At 38.7% G+C, this 17195-nt stretch overlaps 1 protein-coding gene across 1 annotated transcript; it reads left to right on the forward strand.

The window, feature by feature from the left end:
- The first annotated feature begins 9309 nt into the window (after positions 1-9309).
- On the forward strand, positions 9310-11705 carry LOC122011021 (zinc finger CCCH domain-containing protein 17-like). Its single transcript, XM_042567469.1, has 10 exons — positions 9310-9795; positions 9896-10000; positions 10153-10248; positions 10361-10450; positions 10571-10672; positions 10769-10918; positions 11010-11129; positions 11231-11293; positions 11384-11481; positions 11582-11705. Exons 1-10 carry the CDS (start codon positions 9310-9312, stop codon positions 11703-11705), a joined length of 1434 nt encoding a protein of 477 aa, XP_042423403.1.
- The last annotated feature ends 5490 nt before the right edge of the window (positions 11706-17195 follow it).

Below are 17195 nucleotides of genomic sequence, written 5' to 3' on the forward strand. Positions count from 1 at the left end.
TCTATTTTTTTGACATAGGCACCTCGACAATTAAACAACCAATATGATCTTTCAAGATGAGCATACCATCTTTAGATGAATATCATATCCTTTTGTCAAAAGTTATCGTAAGCTTAGGATGTTGCTCTTCATATTTGGCATAAAGAAAACATTTGAGATAAATTCATATTTTCCATTCTTCAAACGGATGAGAATGTTACCTTTACCTTTTACCTCAATCTTTGATGCATCCCCGAAGGATACATTACCACCAACTAATTCATCAAGCTCTACGAACATGTTTCTTTTCCCACACATATGATTGCTTGCACCAGTGTCGAGATACCAAATTGTATCTTCTTCTCTTTCATTATCTTTATACACTAGCAGTAGGGTGTCATCTTCTTCTTTCCTTTCTTCCATATAATTTGCTCTTTCATATACTTTATTTTTGGGCAATCTACATTCTTTTGCATAATGTCCAAATTTGTCACAATTGTAGCACCTAACTTGAGATTTATCGTACCTCGAGTTTGTGTACCCTCTGTTAGAGTGTATACTAAAAGCCTAGCTTTTGTAAATATTTATTTTTTGAAATAAAAGAATCACATTGGTCAAATGTCTACATTTATTTGTTAAGTGTAGTTGTTCAATTAATTTATATTGTAGATAACACGGTGTGTGGTGTCACACAGAGAAGATCATGTTATTAGTTCTTTATAAATTATAAACAGTTGCTCATGACTAAGATGGAAAAGAACAAACCATTGGAATAGTCGTAGTGTAATTAGGTATTAGTTTATCTTGACTAATAAATTACACTAGTACACTCTAAGTGTATTGAATAGGACCATTTTAGGTAAGTTCTTTTTATACTGACTTAATAAAAGAACTAGACCTTAGTTATTATGGAAGTGTGTACTTTTAATTCTAATATAATAATAATCACATATATTTAATATTTATTTCTTTAACTTATCAAAGGGTGAGATTTAGTTCGATAAATCAAAAGGCTCGATAAGTTGGGAAATGATATTACTTATAGTGTGTGTTGTTGATTATAGAAGGAAATTGTGTCCTAGTTATCTAGGTTGAGAATATCCCCAAGAGGAGCTCATAAGGATTGTCATATTAAACCCTACAGGTGGACTTAGTCCGACATGACAATGAGGTTGAGTGGTACTACTCTTGGACTAAGACATTAATTAAAGTGAGTTGTCAGTAACTCAATTAAATTAATGGGCATTCGATATCTTAAACACAGGGAGACTAACACACTCATGATAAGAAGGAGCCCATAATGTAATTTGAGATTGGTGCGGTAGTGCAATAATAACTCTCTAGTGGAATGAGTTATTATTGATGAACTTGAGTTGTGTGTTCGGGGCGAACACGGGATACTCGAGCTAGTCGGAAGGACAAAACCAATTTCTCCTCTAGGTCCCTGTCGTAGCCTCAATGAAGCCTTAAATCCACTCATGAAAAGCCCATCTTTTGTGTCCAAGAGGGGGTTGGCCCATGACTTGGTGACCAAGCCATAGGGGCTGACCACTTACTTCTTAAAGGGGTCGGCCCTTTGCTTGGTGCCCAAGCAAGAAGGGGCCGGCTAATAAAATTCAAACTAGGAGGAGTGTTTTGAATTTTTAAAATCTTCTCTTTGTAGATATCTATAAGTTTTAAAAGGGAGATTTTAAAATATAAAACTTTCCTTATTTGAATTAGACCACATGGTTTAAAAGTTTTAAAACTTTCCTTTTTTAACCATCCTCATGGTTTTAGAAAAAAGGAAGGGAGTTTTAAATTTGAAACTTTCTATTTTTGTAACCATGTTAAAAAATAAAATTTTAGAAGAGAAGTTTTAAATTTTAAAACTTGGTTTTAATTTTAAAACTTTCCTTTTTTAACACCCACATTAGGAAATTAAAAGAGAGCTTGTAAAATTTTATAAGAGCTTTCCTTCTTTGCTTATAAAATTTTTACAAAACTATTTTTCCTTCTTTTAAGGGCTGGCCACCCTTGCTTGGTGCCCAAGCAAGGGGCCGGCCAAATCATTCAATCAATGATTGAATCAATCAAAAGAAAAAAAAAAGAAAAAAAAAGGGGAAAAGGAAAAACAAGAGGAAGATTTTAATTTTTTGTAAAAATATTTCCTTATTTGCCTTGGGCAAGTAATATAAAAGAAGGGGAGGGGAGGCCTCATGAGATATCAATTCTTATTCTCTTGTTGAAGCTCCCTCTTGTGGCCGACCCTCTCCTCTTCTCTTTCCCCTTGCTCTCTTTTGCTCCGTAGTGGTGGTGGTGGTCGAATACTAGAAGGAGGAAGAGCTTTTGGGTGGTGTTCATCTTGGAGGATCATCGCCCACACGACGTCCAAGGCGAGGCGAGGAATACGGCAGAAGATCTCGAGGTTATTAGCATACAAAGAAAAGGAATAACTAGTAATTATTTTCCGCATCATGCTAGTTATTTTTCGTTGTATGATTTCCAAACATAAGAGGCATTAGATTCTAGTTTTTCAAATTTGTAATTCGAGTTTGTGTTTTTTTTATTTTTCAAATTTGTGATTCGATTGTTCTTTTTGGTTAAACCTAGATTTATATAAGGAAATTAAATATTAGCTTTCCTTAAAAGGGTTTGTCTAGGCGGTGGTGGATGATCCCATACCCAAGAAGGACTAGTACCTCGCCATGTAGTCCTGGAAGCCAATTTTGGAAATTAATATTTAATTAAATTTATAACATAGGTGGATTTGGATCAATAATGTTAAGCATCGTTTGCGATCCAAATCTAAACCATTAAGAATAGATAAGTTAAATTTGGAATCAATAATGTTAAGTTCCGTTTGTGATTCCTAATTTAATTTCTAAAGAACACAATAGGTTGTTTAGGAAAGGTTCGACACTTGTACAAAATTTTTGTACAGTGGAGCCGGTACAATCTTCCTAGGATCAACCAACACCCTCTTCCACGTCCTTTTGTTGAATTTTCTCCTCTTTCATTGTTGTTGTTGGAAACTCATCCTTGCTCATTAGGACGACCTCGTCCATATCCACGACCTCTTCCACGTTGACTTCTATTGTTACTGAAGCTTTCATCTTTCTTTATCGGTTGAAGAGTCGTCTTTAGGAGTTGTTGAGTAATTTCTTCGTTCATCTTCTTTTCTTCATGGGCTTGTAATGAACCCAGGAGTTGCTCAATCATCATGACTTGTAGATCCTTGGTCTCTTCGATGATGGTTGTAATGCTATCAAATTTTGAATCCAATGATCGAAGAATTTTCTCAATAATAGTTACTTCTTCTAGTTTCTCACCATTTCTCTTTAGATGATTGGAAATGGTAGAAACTCTAGAAAAGTAATCGGATACTAACTCACCTTCTTTCATACGAAGAGCATCAAATTGACTTCTTAATGTCTGAAGTCGTACCTTTTTTACTTTTTCTTCTCCTTGATATGAGATTTGGAGCTTTTCCCACGCTTGCTTGGCCGAAGTCGTACTTGAGATTTTCTCAAAACCATCCTCATATAAAGCTTGATAAATGAGGAAAAGAGCCTTCTTGTCTCTCTTTCTTAAATCTCTTAGACTGTCTTTTTCAATCAGAGTTAGCGTCGAGTCATCACGTGGCTCAACGTAGCCTTTTTCTATAACCTCCCAAACATCATGAGCTCCAAGAAGCGCCTTCATCTTGATACTCCAATTGTCATAATTACTCGCTTTGAGTACTGGAACTTGGAAGGGAACCATACCTCCATTAGTCATGGCTCTGATACCACTTTGTTGGAAGAAAGAAATTATGGGAGAAGAAAATAAAAGACTTATGGGAGAAGAATTCACTCTACGTGGAATAGGAGCAGAATAAAATAAAACTCAACTTGCTTCATTCATTGAAAATAGGTACATATTTATAGGCTTATTGGATAAACACTAATAATATATATATATATATATATATATATATATATATATATATATATATATATTTTAAATTCTATCTCTACGAAACTCTTATCCTTATCATGACAACTCAACAATTTTATCCGATCACGAAGTCTAGTCAAACTTGTCACCTCATCCTTTTATCTTTTATCAACATCTAAAATAAAGTTTAATTTCCAACAGTGAGATGTATAGGCAGATTGTCTAGACTTAAGATGTTTATTTCAGTGCATCGACATAAGTCTGGGTGTTAAATACAAACCACACATCAATCAGGTTAAGTTATTCACCTTAGTCAAACACTAACTGATTACAATTAACTTAATCTGACTAACCAAGTGAAAGCTACTATACTCTGATAGTTAGCAAGTAACTAATCGGTTAGACAGTTATTTTTTGATGTCAGGTTCAGGAGGAGGATTAATTCAAGTTATTTTCATACTTAGTACTAAAATTATTTTCTCCGCTTTGAAAATATTTTTGAAAAATATTTCCTTAAAAATATTCTATTTTTTAAAATCTGACCTTATAAACTTATTTTTGCAAATCTAATTTGATAAATCTATTTTTGAAAACTAGTTTTTATAAAACTAAGTCTTTGAAACTTGACTTTTATATAAAACTTATATACAAACCTAGTTTTGAAAATTCAATTTTATAAACTTAGTTTTGAAAATTAGATTTGTAACTTGGATTTTATAAACTTGGCTATGTTAATCTTACTTTTGTAAAGTAGGTATATTTAAAAATTAGCCTTTATAAAACTTATGTTTGAAAATTATTTTTAAATCTCTTTTTCAAAAAGCTAGTAGATAAAGTTTAAAGTTTACAAAGTTAATAAGTTATTTTTCTAAATTTGCTATTTTTTTTCAAGCTTAGCTATTTTTGAAAAAGTTAAAAAATAAAGTTTAAAACAAAATGTTCTATGTTTTTACTTCCCCAAGTCAATCTGATTTCAATTTGTACATTCTATTACATTTTTGCTTGGCCTATGATTTCTATGTTTTTTTTTTTATGAATATCAAAGGGGGAGGGACAGTGGTTTAAGTTAGTAAACAAACAAAACCCTAACCTAAAAACCATCTTAATTGATTGTTTACCTTTTTACATATTTTCACTAACTTAACCCAGGTTGTCATTGCATCAAAAAGGGGAGATTGTTGGTGCGGTTAGCACTAATGATCTAACTCAGATTTTGATGAATGACAAAGAGTTTAAGTTAGTTTCATTGTGATCTAACACTTTAACTAAGTGTGCAGGAGAAGCCCAGATTAGTCGACGGGTTGACCGGATGTCTAGCACGAAGTCCAGATGGGTTAATGGGCTGACTAGACATCTGGCAAGTAAGTTAAGGTGAGTCATTGGAGGGGAGTGAATTGGTGAGGACGCATTCCCAGTTAGGGAACTTAGGTGCCAATCCAACTTAGAACCTTTTTGAAAATCTAAGTTGAGATCTTAACTAGATTCCGATCTCGGTGAGACGGAATCTAATTACTATTCTTTTATTATGTTGTGCTAACTTTTGTTTTGTAGGATAGTTTAACTATTATTTTGACTTGGTCTAACTCTTTTTTGCAAGAGAGGAGAAGGACTTTCTGGAGAAAGGTGGTCTGGGCGCCCGGAGTTGGTCCAGGCGCTCGGAACTAGTCCGGGCGCCCGGAAGGCAAACTCTATCCTCGACAGCTTAGAGCGCGTTGATTGGTTCGACGACATCACTGTTCAAGCGTCCAGAAGGGATCCGGGCACTCGGAGCATCTAATATAAGGAGGGTGAGCCCTGGAGCAAAGAACAGCTGACAATAACGTCTTCCAATGACTGCTCTACTGCGATGTGCCCCTGCGATGCTGCGAAACTTCTCCAACAACGTGCTGGTTTTTCCTTCCTTTATTGTTGTCGATATTTCCACTTAATATTTTTGCGAAGTATTAGTTATTGCCCAACGAAAGCACTCAATGAGTACGGTCCTTGGAGTAGGAGTCGACCAAGGCTCCGAACCAAGTAAATCGGTTCTTGTTAGCATTGTTCTTTTTCTTTTTCGCTGCGTACTCGCTGCGAATTTTTCGATCGATATTCACCCCCCTCTATCGACTTTCACGATCCAACATGACCTCCCCGTGGCAGCAGAGTGGGGCCCCTCATCATCACCTCATCACAAGCCTCCCCTTCAAGTCTAGTTGAAGGAGGCTGCAGTCCGATTGACTGGACCATTGTGCGACCAGATTCCCTTCCAATCGGCCTTTGTCGCTGTATAGACTCCGATCAGGATAGGCCCGATCCTCGCTGCTCATCTTTTTGAAGATTGTCGCTCGGTCATAAGCATACTCCCTCGATCCGATCGGACGGACAAAGATTTGCACTTGTAGAACTTTTTCCTCGGGTTGTCTTGGGCGAGCGCGGGCTAGGCGAGCGCCACCAAGATTACTTGGGAATCATGCAAATCCCCACTCATTAAGGTTGAACATGTTCTCACGTCTTCCTTAATTGTCGACCTGTGATGGTGCGCCACATGTCATGCCCACAGCCGTTGCACGCCGGACATGATAGGCGTAATGTGACGTTTGGCGGTTTGAATTCAATGGTGAGATCTTAGCTTGGGTTTCCGTGACCTAGATCGGACGGTCCCGGTCGGCCGAGCCTGGGCCTTATAAGCCCGTTGTGTCGCTTCCTTCGCACACTTCATGTGCAAGTTCTCCGGCGACCGTCTCTTCGTGCTCCTATGCGATCCTGTCTCCGGCGATCCTCTGCACCTCTCCTTCGGCAACCTCTGCTTTCTCGATGCCCCTTTTTCCTGTAATCACTCTCCCCATTGCATCTTCTTTCGATCTGTTTTGGCCTTTCTTTTTGTTCCGACAGTATTCAAGCGACCTTTCTTCCCCCTCGATCGCATTTCTTCGCCTTCTTCCTCTGTTCTTGCAATGGCCAGCTCCTCTCAGCCGCTTGCACCTGCCCCTGGACTCTAGTATTCATCTATGGAGTCTAGGTTCGATGGGGGCGAAGCTGAGAGCCTACGCGAGACTTTTGAAATTCCTCCCGCATTTTGCCTTCTTCATCTGATCGGCCCAACTCCCCGTCGACCGGCTGCCTTTGCTTCTTCCGAGACCAATTTGTTGTCAGTCTGCGGTTTCCTCTTCATCCTTTCATTCCAGCGGTTTGTAAATACTTTCGCATTTCCCTTCCTCAACTTGTGCCGAACTCCTTTCGGCTGCTGTGCGGAGTCATCATATTGTTCCGTCTGCACGCCATTCCTCTTATCCCCTGGGTCTTTCATTACTTTTATTACCCTAAACTTTCCGATTCGGGAACCTTCCTCTTCCAGTCGTGAGTCGGCTTGGTATTCTTCGACAAGATGTCGACCTCTAACAAGCACTGAAAAGAGTATTTTTTTTTTCATGCGCCTTCCCGAGCGGCCAGACTTCCCAACCAGCTGGCAGCTCGAAGTGGCACCTCAACCCCCTCTAAAAAGTTATAAGAGCCGACCAGACTATTTGATTGCAACCTCCATGCTAGCCGATCAAAAATACGACATCCATAAGCTGCTGCTGGAGGGCGTTTTGTACATATTTAGCTTGAGTCTGATCCGCACCCGGCAGCCGACTAACCTAGGTATGAAGCGTCTTTACCTCTTCTTTTGATGCCAACTGATTTTTTTTTCTTTTGTAGCCGAAGTCATGATGCGAGCACGTATGGCCGGCAAGTCGAAGCTTAAGGACGCTGCGATCGAGGCGGTGACTACTAAAGAACTATCAAGCCAAGACCTGCATCCGGTCGACTCCCATGAAGATCCACTCGGCCTGAGCTAGGAGACACCCGTGGTGGTGGGCGAAGGTGAGGCTAGCCATGCGTCGAGCAGAGGGGTCGTCCTAGGCTCACAGCCTCCAGGCGAGCAACGACCCATTATTCCCATCGAGGAACCATCGGGCTCGGCCTCCTCTGACGTGCCACTGAACCGGCGCAAGAGGCAACGGGTCGAGCCTTCATCGTGTTCTGCTACTTCGACGGCGCAGTCGTCCAAGTGGGTCGAAACTTCGACCCTAACTCCGACTCAACCAATGGTGGCCTCCTTGTCGTCTGACCGGGTGTCGTCCCTTGTTGATCTGCCTAAAGGGACTCTCGCCGCGCCGCCGGTGGCCTTCATGCCGCCAACTTCAAAGCCCTCCAAGGTTGAGAAGTCCCGCCCCTCGGGTTAGGCAACCTCGACGTAGTCGGCCTCGAGCGGCCAACACAATATCGCTGCAATCCTCCACTTGGCCATCGATGAATACAGCGAGCCAAGTGTCGGGTATCAAGGCCCCGAGCACCAAATTATCATACAGGGGTCGCTCGCCAAAATCTGGGAGGGCGCCCGATCCCGTGCGACGATGATGCCTCCGGGCGCCCTTGCTAATAGTCACACCCAAATGTCAACTGGAGTAAGTACTTTAATGTAAATTCATAATTTACCTCCGATCGGTACTCACGAACTCTTTTTTACTGATTCACAGTACTGAGTGGAGAGTCTGACCATGAGCCAAAGACTCGCCTTTCTGGAGGAGGAAGTTAAATAGTTGAAGGCATCGAGCGGCCAATCCTCCGCCGCTCAGGAAAAAATCGACGTCGAGGTGGCCCAACTCCATGCCGCTCTGGAGAAGAGCGAGAAGCTGCTCGAGGCCGAACGGGTAAAGAGCGCTGGGCAGGCCATCATGCTCGAGCGACTGAATAAGTAGGTCACCACTTTTAATAACAAGATCGAGTTGGCGAACGCGAGGAAGAACCGAGCTATCGCCGACCTGGACGAGAAGAATAAGGAGGCTCGGGCTCTCGCCTAGAAGATGAAGGAAGCTGAAGACTTACTGATCGTTGAGCAGCATAGTCGCTCTGCCAAAGAGACGGTCCTTCGCATTGATTGCCTTGACTTTGACCTCCTTTGGCCTCTACCGTGACAGCGGGATAGGATCCCTCATCATTACTGCATCAGTCAATTATTATAATTATTTACCGCTAAAATTTATTTTGTCGATCATTTTAATTTCTTATTGATCAAATTTAATCTGTACGATAATTTTAAATATTACCGGCTAAATTTAATTTGGAAAAAAAAATTCATTGGCAATCCATAATCTTCCTTAATATCTAAGTCAAGATGTAATTGGTTTAGCAGAGTGTTTCTAAAGTATCATTTATGGATAAGATTTAACTTTTTTACTTATAAAGTTTAAAAACTAACTATTTAATTTTAAAAAGTGTTGACTTAAAGTTGAGTAAACAGTCCAGTGATGACATTAACCCGCCTCATTATCAAACATCCCGCCATTTTTAGGATTACATATAAATGTTTTAACCTAGCGTGTTCGTAATCATTCTTCAATTCCTTCCTCCCCAATCCAAACTCTTTTCTCTTGATCAATTGCGGCGGAGATGGAATCGTGTGTTCTCCATCGCAACAAGAGGGTGGTTCTTCAGAAGCCGCCGGTGGCAGTCCCTTGCGTCTTCTGGCGCGCGGGTCGATGCAACCGTCGACCTTGTCGCTTCCTCCACGCCGAACAGCCCCCATCTGCTCCGGAGAAAAACACCAAGCGCAATCTGCAGACCCCGTTGTCATCTCCGGCAACAAACGCCAAGCGCAATCTGCAGACCCCGTTGTCATCTCCGGCAACAAACGCCAAGCGCAATCTGCAGCCCCCGTTTGCTCCGGCAACAAAGGGCAAGCACAACCTGCAGCCTCCCTCTGCTCCGGTGGCAAACGACAAGCACGATCTCGCATGGAGGGGAGAGAATACTGCTTCCTCCGTTGTTTCGCCGCATGCTTCCTCCGGAGCCAACCTCTCTACTGTTGAGAGAGCGAGACCTGTTGAGTCATTCGCCGACGAGATAGTCGCCGACACTGCCCCAGCGAATCAGCAGGTCATCATCTAGGTTTATTATTATTATTATTATTATTATTTGTTCAAATTCAATTATATCGTTGTTCATTTAATTATATCTTATTATTCTGATGTAGCAGGTGCAGGTCATTGCTGATGATAAGAATAAGATCGCCGCTGACAGGGACACGGTTCGTAACGAGAGCAATTGCTCTCTTCTGGCCACGCTCCGGGGGCATCAACAGGTGATAATTACCAATATAATAATATTTTTGTTTGAATTTTATAAATTCTTTAGTCATTTAATTTGTTCTTTAATTAATTGTTTCATGAATTCCTATTCATTTAATTAATTCTAGCTCGTTTTTATTAATTGATTTGGTGATGGAATTAACAGGCCATATCTGGGATCGCATTAGCATCCGATACAAACAGATTGCTCCTAGGAAGCAAAGATGGGACCATCAGCGTCTGGGATTCAGTCACCGGACAGGTTAATTAATTAATTTTATGGAATTTAATTAATATATAAATTCTGTTAACATTAATAATTAACTACCTCTTTAATTAATTTGTTTACCTAAAAATCATTAAACATTTTCCAGCGTGTTCGTGTAAACATAATGGGTGCTGAAGTTGGAGCCCTCCTCACTGAGCAACATTGGAGCTTTATGGGCGTTTTCGATTCTTTCCAAGTGAGAACTTCTGACTCATATATATTTATTTATTTATTTATTTTCATATTTCATTAAATTGTTTTTTTTGATAACTTACTAATTAACCTTATTTTAATTAATTAATTAATTTATTGACAGGCCTACAATTCACATACCAAAACTCAGTATATAATCGAAGAGCTTGGAGGACAAGTTCATGCTATAGCTGCTTCGAATGGATTCGTTTTTGCTGGTATCCAGGTATATATATATATTATTTTTAATCACGTTTTAATAGTAAATTATTTGATGTGACTTTTCATGCAATAAATCTCATTTTTGTATTTATTGTTACAGGATGGATCCATTTTGGCTTGGCAATTCAATTCAGAAGAATTAATTACAGAACAGCCGATGGCATCTCTCGATGGGCATCTACTTCCAGTAGTGTCACTGCTAGTGCATGAAGATAAACTCTATTCCGGTTCTATGGATCACACAATTAAGGTAATTATTATTATTATTTTTATTTTTATTAAATGTTCGAATAATGCATGGTCATTTTATAATTAATCCCTTTATTTTTACTTGACTCCAGGTGTGGGATCTCACTTCGTTACAATGCATACAAACAATTAATGGTCATACATCATCAGTGATGTCGCTGCTTTCATGGGGACCGTATATCCTATCTTGCTCTCTTGATAACTCAATAAAAGTTAGTATTATATTCATTGCTTTATTGTTTCATTTATTATATGGTACATGATTTAATATTAACATTTATTTGTAATAATCATTTAATTTTTCTTTGTGCAGATTTGGGCCACTTCCGAAGGAAGTCAACAGTTGCAACTAGTTTATACACATCAAGAAAATAACGTGAGTAATTTTTAATATTCCCACTAGCTAGTTTTAATATTCTAATGATCGTTATTTCACCTTTAATTACTTTTTGTTTAATTTCTTCAGGGCGTGATTTCTCTTTGCGGCATTAGCGATGCTAATGCTAAGTCAGTATTGATATGTGCACGCAGTGATCGTTCCGTTTGTCTCTATGATTTGCCATCGTATGTGCTAATTTAAGATTGATTTATCATCATGTTTATTCTTTTGAAATTATGAGAGAATCGATAAGCATAATCTTTAATCTTTGTTCTTGTTTTGCAGATTCACGCGGAGGGGCCAAATTCACTTTAGTGAGGAGTTGAAGGTGGTCAAAAGTGACCCTAGTTGTTTATTCTTTACCGGCGATGCCACTGGAGAGCTTAGAGTTTGGAGCTTGTCCAGCTAATTTGTTTCCTTCTCTACTTGAGACATATTAATTGTTGTACTGGAAACATTTTGTTAATATATATAAGCATTCTTTTTTTTCATTACTTAGCTTGTAATTTTCACTCTGTGTATATGTATACTTATCATTGTATTTGTAGTTGATACATGAATTCTCTAACGGTCTAATTCAGGTTGATACTAACGGTCTAACTCAGGTTTTGATGAATGACAAAGTAGGTTAAGTTAGTTTCATTGTGATCTAACACTTTAACTAAGTGTGCAGGAGAAACCCAGACTGATCCACGGGCTGACCGGATGTCTGACACGAAGTCCAGATAGGTCAATGGGTTGACCTGATAGTTGGCGTGTAGCCCAGTCTGGTCGACGGGCTGACCGGATGTCTGGCACGAAGTCCAGCTAGGTCGACGAGCTGACATGATAGCTGACACGAAGTCCAAACTGGTCGACAGGCTGGTCGAACGTCTGACAGGTAAGTTAAGGTGAGTCACTAGAGGAGAGTGACTTGGTGAGGACGAATTCCTAGTTAGGGAACTTAGGCGTCCATTCAACTTGGAACTATTTCGAAAATCTAAGTTGAGATCTTGATTAAATTCCTATTCTTTTATTATATTGTGCTAACTTCTGTTTTGCAGGGTAGTTTAACTATTATTTTCCCTCGGACTAACTCTTTCTTGCAGGAGAAGGACTTTCTGGAGAAAGGTGGTTCGGGCGCCCGGAATTGGTTCGGAAGGTAAATTCTATCCTCGACAGCTTGGAGCGCGCTGATTGGTCTGACAACGTCATGGTCCAGGCACTCGGAAGGGATCTGGGCGTCCGGAGCATCCTATATAAGGAGGGTGAGCCCTGGAGCAAAGAACAACTAACAATAACGTCTTCCAATGCCTGCTTTACTACGATGTACCCCTGCGACGCTGCGAAGCTTCTCCGATTACGTACTGAATTTTCATTCCTTTATTGTTGTTGGTATTTCCTATTTAAAAGTTCTTGTACTTTCATTTGTAATATTTTTGCGAACTATTAGTGATTGCCTAACGAAAATACTCGACAAGTGCGGGCCTTGTAGTAGGAGTCGACCAAGGCTCCGAACCAAGTAAATCGATTCTTGTTAGCATTGTTCTCTTTCTTTTTCGCAGCGTACTCGCTACGAATTACAATCCAACAAGTGGTATCAGAGCGGGTACTGCTCTGGTTTGGTGCAACCACCAATCAGACACGGGGGTGAAGTTTTTTTTTCAACTTTAAGTTTTACGTTATAATTCAAACTTATATTATTACCTTTTTTGGAAGTTTTTTTCGTAGCAATTAAGCTGAACTGGTGCAAAACCAATTCAGTTTAAGATTCTTTTTAATTTAATCCCGCACTAGTAATCCAAGACCAAGTCTTGGGATTTCTTGTTTCCTTATTTGTTTGTGTGCAAGGTAAAATGTCTCAAATCGAAGGTTTCAGTACAGTCCGTCTCCCTCTATTCAGCGGTGACGATTTCCCTTACTGGAAGAAGCGAATGGAGGTCTATTTGAAGACCGATTTCGACCAGTGGTTCAGTGTCACCAGAGGATACAAGGCACCAGTCGACAACTCCGGAAACCCACTAGATCTAGAACAGTGGACTCCGGACATGAAAAGGAAAGCCTTAACGGACTTTAAAGCCCTTAACACGCTGCAATGCAGACTGACGAGGGAAAAACTGAACCGAGTGAGCCCACACCAAAATGCGAAGGAATTATGGGACAAGCTGGTCGAACTACACGAAGGAACAAGCGATGCCAAGGTAACTAAACATGACCTTCTTTTAAATAAACTCTTTAATATTAAAATGCAGGAAGAAAAAAGGGCAAGTCAGCTCCATGCGAGGATTAAAGACATCCTCAATGGACTTCACGCAATAGACTACCAATTGGAGAATCGCGACTTAATCAGGTACGCTCTAAACACGTTTCCTCAAAATGCATTGTGGGCATCCATCGTGGATGCCTACAAGATTTTGAAGAATCTCTCTAAGTTAAAATTAGACGAGTTGTTTTGCGAACTTGAGTTACACGAGTAGACTAACGCTAGAACTGAGAAAGGAATCGCTTTGTTTACAAGTTCCTCCAAAGAAAAGATGAAGACCAAGCTTGAACCTGAAGATGACTATGACCAAGATTCAGAAGACGAAGAGTACCTGGTGAACTTGGTAAGGAAGATGTTCACTAGGAGGAAGAAGAACTTCAGCAGAAAAGACCTGCAGAAGATCAACTTCCTAATTGAACCAAGGAACATGACTTGCTTCGGGTGCAACAAGAAAGGTCACTACAAGAATGAGTGCCCGAAGATGAAGAGCGACAAGTCGAAGACAACCATGAAGAAGGATCTCAAAGCAACATGGGACCACTCGTCTTCAGTCGAGGAGCAGAAGCACCAAAGCCACCTTGCGTTGATGGCTTGCGAGTCAAAATCGAAAGATGGGTCCGAACCCGGATCGAGCCACAAGTCCGTACAAGTTTCCGAAGGCCCCAAAGAGGTATACCTTAGTCTAAATAAGAAAATTTTCAAAGTCATTTCTTGTTTAGATAAAAAATTAATTGCAATTTAAAATGAAAATAAATTGCTCCTTAAGGAAAATCAAAACCTCAAGGAACAAATCACAAATCCTAATCCAACTCAAGATTTAACACTTGAGGAGGAAAATTTAACACTAAAATAGAAATTAATAAATTAAAAGGGCTTTTATAAAAATTTACAGCAAGAGCTAAAAATTTAGATCTTATTTTAAATAGTCAAAAAACCGTTTACAATAAATCCGGACTTGGCTACAAGTCACGTTCAAATAAAACGTTTATATCACTAATAACTCAACACAAGCAACAAACTAAAGCTTGGGTTCCGAAAGCATGCTTAACCACACAAGTAGGAATTAACCAATATTACATACCCAAAGATAAAATATACTATGTAAAATTTGATAAACCAAATCAAAAGCCAAAACACAAATCTAGACTAAATAAATCAAAATCAAACTATTTTAGAGCCTATCCAAATTCGGACGATCATCAAGTCAAATATAATTATAAAAGTAATCGACATAAACCCAAAATTAAAACCTAAATTAGATAAATAATTCAGGGGGGCTCTAGAATAGTTGACACCTCCAAAAATAACCTACCCGACAGGGTAATTAGGTCTAGTATTAAAAAGGGCCATCAGTTTAACTTGACCTACGGTACTGGTGAAGTTTTGGATGATAGTACGTTAGGAAAACTTTGTCTATGCATGTCTAGGAAGATATGACTTCGACTTGATGCATTTGACTTAGTGGAACTAACCGAAGCTACCTCTTACGGATCCTAACCAGTTAGACCAAGGTTTTGTATTAAGTTCAGTGAATAAGACTATTTGAAAAACTTCGAAGGCATGATTACTCTAATGATGTCCAAGTGACTCACCATAGCCAAGAAGTTTATCCAAATAATGCCTGTTTGTTGAGTCCAAAGTTAAACCTGAATCTAACACAAAGTTAAACCAAACCCTAAAAATCGAATTTGACTCATCTCAAAAAATTATAGGATTCCCTAATTGAAAATTTATATCGGGTGAGATGACTAAGGACCAAAATCAAATTAAAATTAAATTAAATTGAAAATTTGATTTCAAAATTATTTTAAATTAAAAAATTATTTTAAACTTAATTATCTTAAACTTTTTTAACTTACAAATTTATTTTAAACTTAATTATCTTAAACTTTTTTAACTTAAAAATTATTTTAAATCTTTTTAACTTAAAAAAATTATTTTAAACTTAAAAATTATCTTAAACTTTTTTAAATTAAAAATTAATTTAAATCTTTTTAACTTAAAAAATTATTTTAAACTTAAAAATTATCTTAAACTTTTTTAACTTAAAAATTAATTTAAATCTTTTTAACTTAAAAAATTATTTTAAACTTAAAAATTATCTTAAACTTTTTAACTTAAAAATTATTTTAAAACTTTTTAACTTAAAATTTTATTATAAACTTAAAAATTATCTTAAATTTTTTACTTAAAAATTATTTTAAATATTTTTAACGTAAAAATTATTTTAAACTTAAAAATTTATTTTAAATCCTTTTAACTTAAAAATTATTTTAAATCCTTTTAACTTCAAAATTATTTTATAATTTTTTAACTTAAAAAATTATCTTAAGGGGTTATTCTAAAGTAAGAAATTTAAAATTATTCTTAATTAAATAATTAAACTTAAGAATCATTTTAAGTAAATTTAAAATCAAACTCAAATTAACCCTAACTCCTACCTATTATAGGAAACCAAGTGGATCTTGGACAGTTATTGCTCCAAACATATGACTGGAGATAATACCAAATTCACTCAACTTACCTACAAAAGCTTAGGAACAATTACCTTTGGGAACAACGGCAAACTCAAGATAATTGGCATAGGTAATATTGAACTTAAAACTGACATTATTATTATAAATGTGTTACTTGTTAAAAATTTCTAGTATAACCTTTTTAGTATTAGTCAATTATGTGACACTAGATATAAGGTTAAGTTAGTATCTTCGGAATGCTTAATCAGGCACTTAGATAACCCTACAATAAGTCTAAAAGGGTTTAGAAAAGACAACATCTATGCAATTAACCTAACCATTTCTTCACTTAAGAGTTACTTAACATAAAAAAGAAGAAACTTGGTTATGACATCGAAGAATGTCATGTTGGTGCAACCTTAGGTCAAGGTTGACCTGGTTGACCTGACTCGAGTTGACCTGACTCGAGTTGTGTTTTGATGTTTGACGATATTTGACGAGAAGAGAGTTGTATTCTTGATGTTTGACAAGAATAGGTGTTTGGGAGATTGTAGGTGCAACCTTAGGTCAAGGTTGACCTGGTTGACCTGATTCGGGAAAAGTCTAAGCAGGGAGCTTGGCACGCGAAAAGTCCAAGTATGGAGACTTGGCACGGGGAAAAGTCCAAGCAGGTAGCTTGGCACGCGGAAAGTCCAAGTATAGAGACTTGGCACGGGGAAAGTCCAAACAGGGAGTTTGGCACGGGGAAAAGTCCTGGTGAGTGAAGCCAGGCAGTCGGGAAATCCTGGTGAGTGAAGCCAGGTGAAAATCCTAGTGAGTGAAGCTAGGTGAAAGTGGAAGTCCTGGTGAGTGAAGCTAGGCATTCGGGAAAGTCCTGGTGAGTGAAGCCAGGCAGTTTGAAAGTCCTGGTGAGTGATGCCAGGCAGATTGGAAATCCTGGTGAGTGAAGCCAGGTGAAAACCCTAGTGAGTGAAGCTAGGTGAAAGTCCTGGTGAGTGAAGCCGGGCAAGGGAAAATCCAGATGGATCAAGGGTGATCGGACATCTGGTGTTAAGAAGGTCAAGCAGGTCAAGGGAGTGACCGGATACTTGACACGAAGAGAAAAGTCCAAGTGGGTCAAAGGGATTGACCGGACACTTGGTGGAGAGTCTTAGCAGGTCAAGGGAGTGACCGGATGCTAAGCATGATGTACCAACAGGTC

The sequence above is a fragment of the Zingiber officinale genome, chromosome 8A, assembly GCF_018446385.1.
Source record: "Zingiber officinale cultivar Zhangliang chromosome 8A, Zo_v1.1, whole genome shotgun sequence".
Lineage (NCBI taxonomy): Eukaryota > Viridiplantae > Streptophyta > Magnoliopsida > Zingiberales > Zingiberaceae > Zingiber > Zingiber officinale.

Bases quoted from the DNA above. Each gene is read 5' to 3' on its own strand.
- LOC122011021 (XM_042567469.1), top strand. From the start codon at position 9,310: ATGGAATCGTGTGTTCTCCATCGCAACAAGAGGGTGGTTCTTCAGAAG. The intron at 11,294-11,383 runs GTGAGTAATTTT...TAATTTCTTCAG, and splicing joins ATACACATCAAGAAAATAAC to GGCGTGATTTCTCTTTGCGG. The intron at 11,482-11,581 runs GTATGTGCTAAT...CTTGTTTTGCAG, and splicing joins TGTCTCTATGATTTGCCATC to ATTCACGCGGAGGGGCCAAA.